At 41.2% G+C, this 14,858-nt stretch overlaps 1 protein-coding gene across 3 annotated transcripts in view; it reads left to right on the top strand.

Moving 5' to 3' along the window:
* vps13d (vacuolar protein sorting 13 homolog D) overlaps positions 1-14,858 on the top strand; it is a 43,424-nt gene that overhangs the window by 4,767 nt on the left and 23,799 nt on the right. For 2 of the 3 annotated variants that reach the window (XM_077580482.1, XM_077580473.1), the window contains exons 9-33: positions 416-586; positions 901-1,001; positions 1,119-1,287; positions 1,506-1,607; positions 1,735-1,927; positions 2,112-2,294; positions 2,749-2,879; positions 2,970-3,024; positions 3,124-3,306; positions 3,625-3,755; positions 3,840-3,972; positions 4,537-6,777; positions 6,845-6,993; positions 7,538-8,587; positions 8,981-9,071; positions 9,191-9,317; positions 9,409-9,589; positions 10,278-10,502; positions 11,757-11,895; positions 12,013-12,229; positions 12,703-12,874; positions 13,032-13,141; positions 13,476-13,700; positions 13,796-14,091; positions 14,377-14,510. In XM_077580482.1, coding sequence (XP_077436608.1) covers positions 416-586; positions 901-1,001; positions 1,119-1,287; positions 1,506-1,607; positions 1,735-1,927; positions 2,112-2,294; positions 2,749-2,879; positions 2,970-3,024; positions 3,124-3,306; positions 3,625-3,755; positions 3,840-3,972; positions 4,537-6,777; positions 6,845-6,993; positions 7,538-8,587; positions 8,981-9,071; positions 9,191-9,317; positions 9,409-9,589; positions 10,278-10,502; positions 11,757-11,895; positions 12,013-12,229; positions 12,703-12,874; positions 13,032-13,141; positions 13,476-13,700; positions 13,796-14,091; positions 14,377-14,510 — 6,909 coding nt within the window. The remainder of the gene's footprint in view (positions 1-415; positions 587-900; positions 1,002-1,118; positions 1,288-1,505; positions 1,608-1,734; positions 1,928-2,111; positions 2,295-2,748; positions 2,880-2,969; positions 3,025-3,123; positions 3,307-3,624; positions 3,756-3,839; positions 3,973-4,536; positions 6,778-6,844; positions 6,994-7,537; positions 8,588-8,980; positions 9,072-9,190; positions 9,318-9,408; positions 9,590-10,277; positions 10,503-11,756; positions 11,896-12,012; positions 12,230-12,702; positions 12,875-13,031; positions 13,142-13,475; positions 13,701-13,795; positions 14,092-14,376; positions 14,511-14,858) is intronic. The other variant, XM_077580490.1, reaches the window with a different exon arrangement.

Here is a 14,858-nt window from a genome sequence, read left to right as displayed (position 1 = left end):
ATTGTGTTGAGTTGAAACTCGACAGATCAATTTAACTAGTAAGCCCGTATCTCACAGCGGCGCAGGCTTCCGAGGACGTGTGCATGTCGCGAGCGGTGATTTGAAAGCGGTCCGAATGTGAACGTTACAGAGGTAATTGGTTCTCGGAGCCCGGAATGCCATTTGGCTCAATGCGAAGGAGTTTTTTTGTTGTTGTTGTTGTTGCTGGCTCGAAAGTGCGGCGGTTTGGATTCAGGAGCAGTGGCCCGCCGCCGCTAACTTAATAGAAACGGAAACGCTGAACTATGCTACTTTTTTCATGTTGGTTGAGAAAATGGTACTTTGAGAGCTAAGTATTCTTTAAGGTGGTACACGTGTCCCCACTTACAGAATACGCCTTTTTTCACCTGATAATCTTTGTGTTGGGAATGTGCAGGAAGCTATGACCCAATGTATGAAGACGTGGGAGCACCAGTATATATTTGAACCAGTGTGTGCCTCCGTATTGCTCCGAAGAAATGCCTCAAAGGAGCCTCTGAGGTTCCGACATACCCCACGGATTCAAGGCCACGTTCAGCTAGAGACCATGTCCCTGCGCTTATCTCAGGTCCGTATAATGACATGACCTTGGTGTGTGTGCTTCCTTTGCTTTACTTGAACATCTCTAAAAACTTTCTCACTTTTCGCAGTCTTCCAAGTTTCAATTTTATAGTGCTATAAATATGAATATAAACAAAAAATACTGAGGCGATGGAATAAAATATTCACTTTGTGGAATGCTACAAGTATATGTCAGTAAATATTTGACGTCTGAATGTCTTGATACTGTATATACAGGATGTCGGACTCGGACATTAAGTTGAGACTTTAAACCACTGATTTAGTTTAGTTTTATTTATCTGTGACTATGTTTCCTCTCAGGTTCAATACCAGCAAGTGATGGCATTCCTCAAAGAACTATACCGACGGGAAAGGGAAATGCTTTACCGAAAATGGAGACCCAACTGCTCCGTCTCCGGAAAGTAAGACTTAGAGGCTCAGTACTGAATCTCAGTGTCTGAAAGGCTTGGCACCAAATCAGCTATGCAAATATATAGCACATTCTGAAATGTGTTTACACATGTAACATTTTCTCGTAGCTGCAGACAATGGTGGTTGTTTGCCATCGAGGCAAACCTTAGTGAGATCAGGGAACAGCGGCGTCGGGGAAGTTGGACCTTTGCACTCCAGCGGGCACGGGATGCCCAGACTTATACCAGCCTGTACTTCAGAAAACTCAAAGGAGTCCCTTTAAGCCCTCAAGAAGAGGTACTATACTTAAATGTCTGATTACACATTTAGTGTTTCACTGTAACTCCTGAAGAGAATATAGGAGAGTACAAAAGTCAATTACTTGTTGGGCATGTTTTTAATATGTACAACAGCAACTGTTATTTTAACTGGTACTTTCAAAAAGTGTTTATACTGTATGTGACATGGCCTTTGCGCTTTTGTATTTTGTGTATGTACTTGGTTTTGTTAATTAGATTGAGATTGATAGAGTAGAAGAGGAGCAGACTTTGGAAGAGCTACAGAGTCTCAGGGAAATCGTCCATGACTGGTTTCGAAAACAGGAAGAGATTATTGAGGTAAGATGAAATCACTGACAGAAAAACAATCACAAATGTAACATAATTTACTTGTTCCCCCCATTTTTTCCACTCAAACCTTTTCTTCTCATAGTTTAAATCGAGGATTTTTTTTTTCCTCAAACAGAATGTACGAGAGACAAGCAATGACCCCCAGACCTGTTCACCTACTACATCCATCCCCAAGAGTGAGAGCTCTGGTATGATCCAATACCTGCAGTCTTGGTTTCCGGGCTGGGGTGGCTGGTATGGAGATTCTCTGGACCCAGACATGGGCCCTGAGGTCCTTCTCCCCAGCCCTTCTTCTTGGGATATTCTGGGTGAGATGATAACACTTTTTGTACCTGTCAATATGATTATGTGCACCAATAAAGGAAATGTTTACGGTCATCCATGGAGAAAGAGGGTGACGAGAAATATGAATCCGTAGTGCTGCCCCATCACGCATAGAACTGATTGCAAACTGAACTTGACTGCTGATCCCAATGTAATTATTTTCTCCAGCAGAAACAGATGACTTGTTTGACCCACTGGAGGATTCCCACACTCTGAACACGTTTACCAGGCGAGATTACCTGTTTGCTCGGCTGGAGTTTGTACTAGAGAAAGGTGGAATTACACTCTTTCATCAAGACACTAAAGACAAGATACCACACGAAAGTGGAGTCATCCAGCTAGAGGTTTCCGGTAAGAGAAAAATGTGAACATAAAGACACTACACTAATCATTCTGTTCAGGGTTTTGTGGTGACTTCACCATTCAATCATAAAGTAATTGGGAATTGGGCCATCGAGTGGTGATTGCTCCTCTGCCATCTTTATGGATATCAACTATGTGAACCAGATTGTAATGGATTTTCCTTTATCTTTTGGCCAATTTAATTCTGATATTTTTGTGTGTGACTAGTACATGTGTTTTGAATGATCTCTCTCCAAGACCTCCGTATGTGAAGGTGTTTTAGATTGTAATGGTTGCTTATTTGTGAAACACCTCCAAAGTGTTAGAGACTTTTTTCTTTTCCCAACAAAATTATTGTCCTCTAGCTAAAGCCTAATTGTCTTCAATTCATAATATGCTCAAGCACACACGCACCCAATTAATTACTCTGGTACCTCTATGTGCTGTCATGACTCTTCCACAGAGGTGAAGGTGGTTGTGGAGTCTTTGCCTCGCTCAGAATCTTCTCTACTGTCTGTAAAGCTGGGTGGTTTGTTCCTCAGAGACTTGACCACCCATGGCACCGTCTTCCCCGTACTGGTATCTCCAAAAACGGTAAATGATAGCTCCTTGAAGGAATCTTGGCAGTACACAATCTGGGTGGATGTCAATCTGTTTAGTGTATTACATGATTGTGTCTTACAGGACAAGGTCATCATTGCTGTTAACCAGACATCTGGGCAGGCCGGCAGCAATCCAGGTAAAGCCTCTTCTCAATATTCTGTGGAGTAATGTGTGTTAATGTTGTTTATTTTATTATGCTGTGAGTTCAATGTTTTTGTTTTTGTTTGCTTGCCAGGGAGTTCAAGTGCGGAGAGCGTTTCATCGCCAGTGTTTGAAATGCTTTATGAGCGTAACCCTGTGAGGTCGAAATTTGAAAGACGCCTGGAAGTGAACACGAGCCCACTGAACATCATCTACAACCCACAAGCAATCAAAAAAGTGACCGAATTCTTCTACAAAGGACGAGTTCATTCCTCTGGTAAGTCAGTGCTATCCACATTTCACTGTCTATACTCTTTTATGGTTACTTAAGTAAAGGAGTTGAATCAGTACATTACATCTACTTTTACCAGAGTCTTTTTTTTTTTTTACACAAGAGAAAAGTGTGAGTGCTTTTGCCACCTCTGCTTGAAAAATTATGTATTTATTTGTGCTTCTTGCACCACCGCAGATGTCAGTCACAGCCAGCGGCATTCCATATAATGTGTAAAAATTATGCATATACTAACACAGACAAACACAACTTCAATTATTTGAACTGTTGTGAATTTTGTGACGATCCGCTTTTTCTTCTTAGGTTTCGGCTATCAATCAGAGTTGGAGCTGAAAGTGGCAGAGGCTGCCAGGAGGCAGTATGACAAGTTAAAAAGGCAGACAAAGGCAGAAATCCGACAAACTATTGATCAGCTGCTTGTTGGAGAATTTATTGTTAAGTCAAACTCAGTGCTTAAGGATGGGACTCAAAAGGCAAATACAATATTTTCAATACATTTTTTGTTGTTGTCTGTGTAGGAAAACAGTAAGCGTTGGACTATGAAACTAGACATCTGCGCACCACAGGTCATTTTCCCTGATGACTTCCAGTCATGCGATCCAATGTTGGTTATTGTTGATTTGGGTAGGATTTTGCTTACCAACTGTCAAGGTAAATCACCAATCAATTTATGTCACTGTTAAAGGGGAAGTCAACCTTAAACATTTCTTGACAATAATATGTTATATGTGACCTCACTAGTCTAAACATGACATTCTGATTACTTTTACATTTGTGGAACATGAGTAATGCAGCAAAATCCAGCCATTTTTACCCATCTCACGGGGCGGCCATTTTGCCACTTGCTGTCAACTGAAGATGACATCACAGTTGGCAACGACCATTTACAGCTAACCTGTTTTCTGAAGCTGAGCTGTGATTGGTTGTTACCCGAGACCTGAGCAACTATGATGTCATTTTCACTCGACAGCAAGTGGCAAAATGGCCACCTTCTGATGTTGATAAAAAAAGGCTGGATTTTGGTGCTGAACTCGTATTCCACCAACATAATATTAACCAAAATTCTGTGTTTAGACTAGTGGGGCTGCAAAGAACATATCATTGTCAATATATTTTTTGGGGGTTGACTTCCCCTTTTAAACAAACTTTAAGTACTTATTCTACTGGTTTACGTTTCTAAATAATTTCATTTTCATATCTATATGTTCTTTGAAGATGAAGATAAAGACTGCAAAACTATGCAACCTGAAAGGGAAGACTTGAGTGATGAGGAGTACCAAACCCCCTTGGCCACTCCACCAGAGTCCCCACCTGAGCTTGACATGCCCATGAAAGACTGGCTAAAATGTCCTGAACTTCCCAGCCTCCGATCATCTGAAAGTACAAAAGCCTATAGTAGAAAGCTATACGAAAGATATTCATTGTCTTTTAAGGATCTGCAGATCATGGTTGGTCGCTACAAAGATAATTGGAAAAACCTTCAAGAGAGCGAAGTAGGGCCGACTCACGTGGTGGAGAAATTTAATGTGTTGTTGCAACTGGAGCAGAGATTGCGCTACACGTCAGATCCCCAGCTCCCAGGGGCCGTGCTCTCAGGAACCCTGCCTGATCTGAAGGTCCATATCAACCTTGAGAAGATGATAGCTTTGAGGAGTTGTCTGGCTAGGCTAAACAGTCCAGCTGGGAATGAAGATGAAGGCCAAGATAAGGTGTCAAAGTCTCCCGACCCTCTTACTCTACGCCATGAGAAAATCTTTCAAAGAGAGGACAGCTCCTGGAAGATCCAAGGTTCAGCCAAGAATTTGACGCAAAGCGTCATGACTTTAGAGCAACACACAAGGGAAGTCCTGGTGGAATCCCGTCTTCTGTTGGCTGAATTCAAAATAAACTATATGCAGCTTGGTGTGGAGAGCGATGGCCGGTACATATCTGTTCTCAAGGTATTTGGCACAAATGCCCATTTTGTTAAGCGTCCTTACGATGCAGAAGTCTCTCTCACTGTCCACGGTCTTCTTCTTGTGGACACCCTACAAACCTATGGCTCAGACTTCGACCTTCTAGTGTCGTCTCATAAAAATCTCAGTTTTGATATTCCCACTGGCAGTCTTCAAGAGAGCCAGCCATCTTCTCCGATGTCATATGAGAGCAGATCTTCAGAGCAGCAGAGTCATCACAATGAGTCATGTTTGCGCACCGATAGAATCACTGCCATCAGTTCCTTTCTCAAGGATCAAGAGGCCCTCATTAAACTTGAGTACCAGTTTGTGAGCTCAGACTGCCCTTCTATGCACCTGGACAGCTCCCTTCAGGTGATAAGCATGCAGGTCAATAACTTGGACATTATTCTCAACCCTGAAACCATGGTGGAACTTCTTAAATTCCTTCAGAAATCTTTCCCCAAGGAAGAAAACACTTGGACATCATCATTGCAGCAACCTGCAACGCAAGCCAACACTGAGGAAGAAGATGGAACTTTTCAGTCAACTTATGACCAGAACAAGGAACTGACTGTAGAGATTCATCGACTTAACCTCCTCCTCCTTCGCACTGTGTCCACGGGCACTGTCTTGGGTGCTGAGAAAAAAGGGTTAAAGATTGCCACTGCCAGCATCACCGGCACCAAGGTTAATGTTTCCTTAGGCAGTCGAATGGACATCAATGGGTCACTTGGTGCCATTCATTTGGTAGACTTGACCCAGGAAGGAGGTCGAAGCCAGTTTGTAGTAAGCATTGGCAATGCCGAAGACTCCTCAACTGATGAAGTTCTAACTTTGCTTGCTGACAAAGAACTTTCTCCTTCAGAAGCATTGAATTTCCGTCTTCTTGAGAATTCCCAAGGCGACTGCTCTTTAAATCTGCATATGGCATCTTTGCATTACAACCACTCTGCAAAGTTTTTGATGGAACTGAGCCTTTCTGCCAATGAGGTAGAGGACAATTTCCGCTCAATGTTAAAAAGTGCTGCGACCAAAGTGTCAACAGTTCTTGCCACAAAGACCGCAGAGTACAGTGGTATGTTTTCACTCTTTGAGACTCCCTTGCGAAGAAGTCGAACACAAAGTTGGTCTTATCCATTGGAGGATGAAGAGGACATTCTCATGGAGGAACCTGAACCTGCATTAGACACATTCTTTGTAAAGTTGACCCTAAATATAAACATTGAATCGCCAGTAGTGTCCATTCCTCGCAAACCTGGACACCCTGAACTGCTCGTAGGGCACTTGGGTAGTATAACTATCCAGAATTTTATCACTGGCCAACATTCTGAGGGGGAGAGACTCCAAGTGTTTGTCAAGGACATTCGGTTATACTCGCTCAACACGAGTCCTTTGGTTTTGAAGAAGATGCAAAGAGGAGGAAAAAATGGCAGCATTTCACCGTCCCATAACAGAAACAGTTATGATGAACCGCAGTTCACACGTCATGACTTCTTTGAATACCTCAGCCAAGGAAAAGGTAACAATAGTAATATTACAACTTTCTTAGTAATCTTACTAATTGTCACATTTTTTTTGTTCCCCAGCCTTCCATATATTGAAAGACACCACCATACAGTTTACCCTGGAGAAGTCCGCCATTGATGATGACATATATACTTTTCTCACCTCCAAAGAGCCATGCAAGAGCACAGCGTTGCTGAAGGTCAAAGGAAAATTTGTGAAACCTGTTCAGGTATATAATTCAGTGTTTTTCCCAGCGTTTCATAAGATCGGCGGGCCGCCAGAAATTGCTCCCCAAAATTAGAAATTTGCTCCTCAAATGAAGTCATTGATACGCAAAACTTCGCCAGTATTACCACAAATAAAAACATAATTCTGAGCCTTGTGCGCACTGACTCCCTCCGTCAACAAATGACAAATTGTAATCACTGGATGTCGGTCGGTCAGTCCCCGGTAACGACTCATTGTAATAAATGATAAACATGAATCAATCATTAATGTCATATGAAATGTCACTGTATGGGAATAAATAATGTATGAACCAAGCGCCATCCAATTTGATTATTGATATTATTAGAGCAAATTTATTGTGAATGGATTGACTCATACTGTCAATTGTCAATTATTGTGAATTGACTGCATAGATTTTAAGTATTACGAGAATACAGAATAATAATGAAACATCCATCATCCCTTATCTGAACTGCTTATCCTAAATTTGGATAAAATATGTTGTATTTTATTGTCTCTATTTATATTTCACTCTTTGCTTGTAGGTGTTCCTTTGCAAGGCTGTGTATGAGCAGGTCCTCCAGACGCTGGATAATTTATTCCTCATCGAAGAGCAACATGCCACGCCAAGTCAACCACCCACACCCCCGCCACCAACTCCTTCGTCCACCAGGCCTCACCGCTTTCCCGATCCCCATGGAGGACTCTTTGCAAAGGATCCACCCTACATCACTTTACCACACTCACTGCTCTCCTCTCCTTTGCCGCTACAGTCTCAAAAGCCAAGTCCACACGCTCCTGCATTTACTCAGCTGAAAGTAACTCTTCATGTAGCGGAATTGCAGGTCCAGCTAAGTGCTGACCTTACCCAAGGCTCCCAAGGCTTAATCAGTCTCCAGTTCCGTGACCTGGAGGGAGACTTTACTAAAGAGCATCCACATTTATTAGAAGTCCAGCTAATTCTGCGTTCAGTGCTCATGGAGGATCTTCTGGAGCAAAATCCTGAGCATAAGCATCTTATGGTTTCCCGTGGAGCGCCAAAGCCTTTGACATTCAGTCCAAAAGAGTATCTCTCTCACAGCTGTCCATCTGCATCCAACGCCCAGTACCCAGATATGCCTCGCTCTCTTCCTTCCCACATGGAAGAGGCCCAAAATGTCTTCCAACTCTACCAAAGGCATGCCGGTACTCCTACAGCAAGTCATCGCAAATCAAAGAAGGATCCAGACTGTCCCAGCACTCCACCGCCCTCCCCTACGCATCCTGCATCCTCCCCTCAGCCGACCTCCGAATTTGATGAGTCATTAGTTCACATCAACGTGTTGCTAGTTGACCAGAACCACCCAGAGTTCAAAAGCCGTTATGGCAGCGTAGGACGAAGCATCGATATCGACTTTAACTGCTTGGATGTATTAATCACGTTGCAGACTTGGGTGGTCATCCTGGATTTCTTTGGTATTGGCTCCACGGCCAATAATCATGCAATGAAGGTGCCTCCTAGTTCCCCTCAGTGTGTGCCAGGACATCCACTCTATGGGTCAGACATCATTGAGGAGGACCCCAACGAGGTTGGCAACACCAAATTGGACCTTAAGGTATGTCCATACAAGTCATTCATGTATATTGGAATGAACTTGGAAAGAATGTGAGATAAAAGGGAGGAGTAGAGGGATAATAAATCTTGGCAGTCTGATTAATCCTCTAATCAAAATGTTTGTTTTCCAAGAATTTTACAGTTGTCTATATTTTCATCTTTTGAATGAGTCTCAATTGGATCAACTTTTCTTTTCTTTTTTTAAATCACTCACTGTCATTGCCGGCATGTGTTGATGTAGTTTTGAACACATCCTCACCTCAAAATATGAGGAAATGTGCACACTTACTTTCGTTTTCTATTTTTATTTTGCTTCCCACAAAGGATTGTGTTAATGCTGCTATGGACTGATACCCAATTCGCTTGACTCAACTGTTTGTATTTTAATTTGCAGGTTCATTCTTTGTCTGTTGTATTGAACAAAGAAGGCAACGAACTTGCAAGGGCCAGTGTCATAAAATTATCTGCGCATCTGGAAATGTTGGGTATGAAAAACTTTTAAAAATCCATGTTGCAGACATGAACACATATTTATAACGGAAAGTCTCACAATCCTATTGTAGTGGGTTGATTTTTATTTCATGTTTTATTCGTTGCATTTTAGAGAGCAACCTGGTATTGACAGGCAGTTTGGGAAGTTTGTCCCTCAGTGATCTGACCCCACATGGCGATCTCTATCGGGAACGTTTCACCACACGTGGACGGGATGCTCTAATATTCAATATCCACAGGTACATATCACAGTAGTACAATTTCAATGTGCAGTCCTTTTCATGCTTGTTAGTATTGTAAAATTTTGGTTACCATTGTATTCCGTTTCAGATATGGTGTGCCGGATCCTTACCTGGAGCGCGAATATGACATCAAGGTTTCTCTGCTGATGGCCTCAGTGCAGTATGTCCACACTCAGCGCTTCCAGGCTGAGGTGGTGGCCTTCATCCAACACTTCACACAGTTGCAGGATGTGCTTGGCAGGCAAAGAGCTGCGATGGAAGGCCAAGCTGTAAGTAGGACTTGCAGAGAACTCCATCCCAGGAGCGATAGACATAAATTCATGTAGCCATCCATTTTCTACCACCTTGTAATTATTTATTTATTTATTATTAAAATATTTATTTTAAACATTTAAACAAAATAGCATACACATGAAATCGTATCATGGTCTATATAAAAATTTTAAAACAGCAAACAAAAAGCATAATCATGCTTCTTTTGTTCAGGATCATGGGTGAGCTACATCCTATACTAGCTGATTTTGGGCGAGAGGTGGGGTACAACCTAGACTGGTCGCCAGTCAATCATAGGACCCTTATAGACAAACAAGCATTCACACTCACAATTCAATCTGTGGGCAATTTAGACTCTTTACTGAATTTAGCTGGCATGGTTTTTTTGCAATGTGGGAGGAAAACAAGAGTAATCAGAGTAAACCCAAGCAAGCATGGGGAGAACAGAAGAACATCAAACAGAAATGTCCAAGATGAGATTTCAGTAAAAAAAAAAAAAATAAATCCTCGACTGTGAGGCAGGTGTGCTAATATTTGAATCCATTGGAAATACAGTATATGCAAATCAGTTTCATAACAGATCACTTGTAGACGCACAGCAACCCCTCATATCAAACATTGGATAACTGTGGGTTGAGGGAAAACATTGAAAATCCTTAACATTCTGTCTTGTATCTCTTGCAGATACGGGATCGTCCTCAACGAGCATCCAGGGTCCTGCTAGATATCGAAGCTGGCGCCCCAGTCATAATCATCCCAGAAAGCTCAACTTCAAAAAGGGTCATTGTAGCAAATCTTGGCCAGCTGAGGCTGCAGAACTGCTTCTTACCTGCTGGGGCCCATGGCACGTTCTCGGCCCGAGACAAGGTAGAGAAACTGACCATGGCACATGCCTTTTTCCCCTCGCTGGTGAGTCACAGTCCTCAATCGTTGATCCAAGCATTATCTCCAATTCTAACTCCAGGCTAACCCCTATCATATTTTTGTTTTAATGATGGACTCACCAAAACGAAACAGAAACAAACCACATGGAAACACTCTCCAGTCTTTTTTGCAAATAAGTTATTTGGGGCTAAGAATAAGGGGAAAGTTGGCTCAAGTCTTATTACAGACTTGAGAATTGAGACTAGTTGCTGGAGCAGTGCTGTTTCACTTTCCAAGTACAGTATTGCTTATTTTCCCTTGAGCAAACCCCTAACTGTTTGAATGACCTTTTTTGGTGCAGCCTGCTCACCCTGACATCTTTCTTTTGTGCATCTTGCTGGTTCGTGTGTGTGTGTTTGAAACGTGTTGAGTGAAGCATGAACGCAAAATGTCCACTCTCAGGGGACTAATAAAGATTGATTTCTTTTAGAAAAGAATTAAATGATCATTACCAGAAATAATCTTTAAACCAAGTTGTAATATCAGACATGTTTTCCAAATTGTGAGGGTTGTATTATTGATTAGAGAGAAGGGTGTGCTCCACATTGTGGGGGTTCAAATTTAGTCATTTATGCAGTAGTTTATTCAAAAGGGCTCTGTGGGATCATAATAATGTGAATATACAATAGAGTGCTATAAACTATAGCCTAAGATTCTCTGGGAATTGCTGATAGAAGGCTAGGGGCATTTGGGAAAAATTTCAACTCTGGACCAGACAAAAGCACATTTAGTACTGACACCAACAATTAAACCAGTTCAAGTTTGACTGTTGCTTTCCTTAGGAGTGAGCACTTACAGTATATTCCGGGCACTTCAAGGTACTATTTCCAGTACTGTAGCTGGGTCACCACGGGTAGTAAACCACTTCTGGATGCTCAGTAGTCGAGCAGGTTTGTCATAGCAATATTATTGTTGTTTTACTTTTGCGTGTTTCAAGTTCCAGTAAGAGAACATAATGCAACATTGTGATGCTGTCATCAAAGCCCAGACATACGGAATACAACAGCAAAATATAATAAAAATTTAATTTGCAGTACCAAGTACAATATCATTCCTTTCGTATCATTCGTTTGTGCAACATTCTTGGTGGATTTTTTTTTTTTAATCATGCAGCTGAAAATTTTTTCAATAGCTATGATGGGATCAGGATTTTGCCTGCTTTACTAAGTTATTGTCACAACCACATAACCCCGTTTTCACGCTAAATGACTGTTTTGCTGTTGTTTTCTCTTGCAAAAGGAGCCCACACAAAATGCAGCAGCATGGTCTTATGAGCAAAAAGGGCATCAAACTTCTCCCAGCGGTGTCAACTCCTGGACTAATGGCAACGCACAGCCTGAAAGAGTTCAGGAGGGGGGTAGTAGCCCTATCGCTTCAGGTAAGCATCCCGATTAGTTTGGAAGAAAGCACTTTTATTTATTTAGTTTTGGTTTGATAGCCATTCTAGGGGCATTACTGTAAACGCGACAAAACCTCTAATATTTTTTTTCTTCAGAAACCCACGTGTGTCTTTTGGATTGCATTGCTCTGGACCTGCAGCAGATGGATATTTTTGCTGCAGAGCGGCTGCCCTGCCAAACATGTGACAGAGGCTGTAATGCCTCTGAAATCTCAGATGTTATTTTCCCATCCTACTGCATACGTCGGATAGGAGGAAACCTGTTGAAAGACTGCTGCCGCCTCCAGCTTAAAGTGGAACGTAACCTGGATAGGTGATTTCCTAATTCGTTTCCCTTAGTATTTTTTGTTTATTAAAATTAATGTTATTGCTATTCTTGTAAGACTTGGTAATAATGTAAAAAAAATATATCTATATATGGGTGTTTATTGGTTTTGTTCAATTTATTTAGATTTGCTGGTGTGGCTATCATAACCAAAGTATTTGAATGATTGGAATCATCCCGTTTTTAAGAATATCACATACATCTTTTCCCGAAGATCTAGAATGGCAAAGCTGAATCTGATTATTTTTATTTCCTTGCTAATATCAGTTTACTGATTTTTGAGTGCTGTAATGCTGATGCTGCAATGTGTTTTGGGATGATAACATTGTTGCAAGGTTTTGCATAATGTTCACAAATTGTAAAATGATGCCCCTGGTTTACTGAGCAAAGCAATAATTAAAAATGCAACCAAATACTGAACAGTAACTAATGGTTTTAAACCTGTCACTTGATATTTTAAGTGAGCTCAGCCATGCAGTTCCAGATATGACAGTCTACGGCAGCCTGTCATCAGTACAGTGTTCTCTAGATCCAGAACACTACCAGTTGATTCGAGGGCTGCTGGAGAATAATCTTGGAGAGCCTGTTGAAGAGTTTCTGCGACCTTTCAACCTGCAGGACCCCAGTACCTATGTAAGACAGCAGACACACACCCACAATCTCAAGAATGGAGGTCTGGATGAGTATTTGTTATTATTGCACATAACTGTTATCTTATGTAAATGTATAATAGAAGCAGAAAAAAGGGGCAAGAGACAAGGCGGGAACTAATCACAGAATTTCTCCTCAGACGGTGTTAAGTGGAGATGTCTTCGCCAACTTGTCAATCTTGGTTGATATGATGGATGTCAGTCTGGAGCTCATGGACAGCAGTACATCGCACAAACGCTCACTAGCAAGGTTTGTCTTTACAGTTCTATTATTGTCCATTTTGAATTATTGACCTATTTAATTTTTCAGATTTGTTATATTGTTAGCACACATTTAATTTTTTTTTTTAGAAATACTGAATTCATTTGTTTATTTAAACATTATTTTTCCAGGTAGCGATTGAGAATCCATTCTCTTGGGTTGGCTGCAAACAGCAGAGTAAAACAAAATGTCTTAAAAAGCATTTAAAAAAAATCTATTTCACTAAATAAATATGTAGTCAACTTTTTTTTTTTTATAAAAGACTTACCCCCCCCCCCTTTTTTTTTTTTAAATACCACCTTTCCTTTGTTTTTTGCCTCAGGTTTAACTTCATGAAATCCAAGCTGCTTTTTGAGAAGTTCTCCAATGGCTCCAAATCAGTCAATCTGGTATCTCATTCGCTGCTTGCTTATGACACTCGGTGCACTGAGCAGCCCAAGAGCTCAGGTGGACCTGACTTGACCAGGCACAATGTATTTGACTGCATTCTCCAGCCTTCTAAAACTGGCACAAACCAGGCTTCACTACAACTGGAACTGCATTACAGGTAGACTACATGGGAGGAATTTTCTCTTAAATAGAAATCCGAATTGAAGCGACTTTTTGGGTGTCTAACATATAATGTTCTCCAATTTGTTACAGATCAACACGAGACTCGTCCTGTTTCACAGTTGTCCTGAACAACCTCAGGGTCTTTCTCATCTTTGACTGGCTCTGGCTTGTCCAGGAATTCCTGCGGTTGCCGGTAAAAAAGACTTCAGGAGGTGCTGAGAATCTTCAGTGTCCAAGTAATGTCAGCACTGACTTCGAAGCAAACACTAATTCCACCACCACTGGGGCTGCCATACCAAAAAGAGTCAAGAGTGGTGTGGTCACCAAGAGGTCCACTGTGCCCGTTACCAACAATCGCTGCCTCGAGGTTAAGGTCAATGTTACAGGTCAGTCTTTGACACGGTGCATTGGTAGGTGACCTGTTGTTGCAAAATTGATGTGTGAAACCATAGCTAATTTATCAAGCCCTAACTGTGCACATTTGTGTCAAGTATTTGATAAAGATAATCAGATGAATGGGAAGGATGAAAATTTGAGTCTTAGACTGCATTTCAGCATAATACAAATTCATGATACATGAACATACCGTATTACGGACATCAAATTGTGCTAGAATAGACAGCCTACATAGTCAATAATTTAAAAAATATATAAATTATTTCTGTCTTCAGGCACTGAATTTGTCATCGTAGAGGACTCGAGCTGCCTTGATACAAACGCCATCATTCTTAAAGGCACCACTGTTCTCACTTACAAACCCCGCCTGTTGGACAGGCCCTTCTCTGGAAGCCTTGCCGGCATAGAGGTAATCTCACTTTCTAGTATCTGAAAAAAAGTGTACAACATTAAGTGCTCCAGGATGTCTAAATTCTTTTGTGCTACCGATCCGTAAGTATAAAAAAAAGAAAGATAACCGATCACCGATTCGATCAGAAGATGGAGTAATATACATACATATCCTTTTTTAAAAAAAATGAATATCATGGAAAAGTTCATTTATTTCTATAATTCCATTCAAAAAATCATACTTTCATAGATTATAGCTTCAAGGCCCACAATTTAAGTGATTTCAAGTATTAATTTGTTTATTGGCACATAATTTGGTCTTCCAGCTCATAAACTACATGAAAACAGGATTTCATAAAATTTGAAT

The sequence above is a fragment of the Vanacampus margaritifer genome, chromosome 1 (assembly GCF_051991255.1).
Source record: "Vanacampus margaritifer isolate UIUO_Vmar chromosome 1, RoL_Vmar_1.0, whole genome shotgun sequence".
In the NCBI taxonomy this organism is placed as follows: domain Eukaryota; kingdom Metazoa; phylum Chordata; class Actinopteri; order Syngnathiformes; family Syngnathidae; genus Vanacampus; species Vanacampus margaritifer.
Note: the sequence above shows the minus strand (reverse complement) of the source record. Positions and strands in the feature narration are given on the sequence as shown.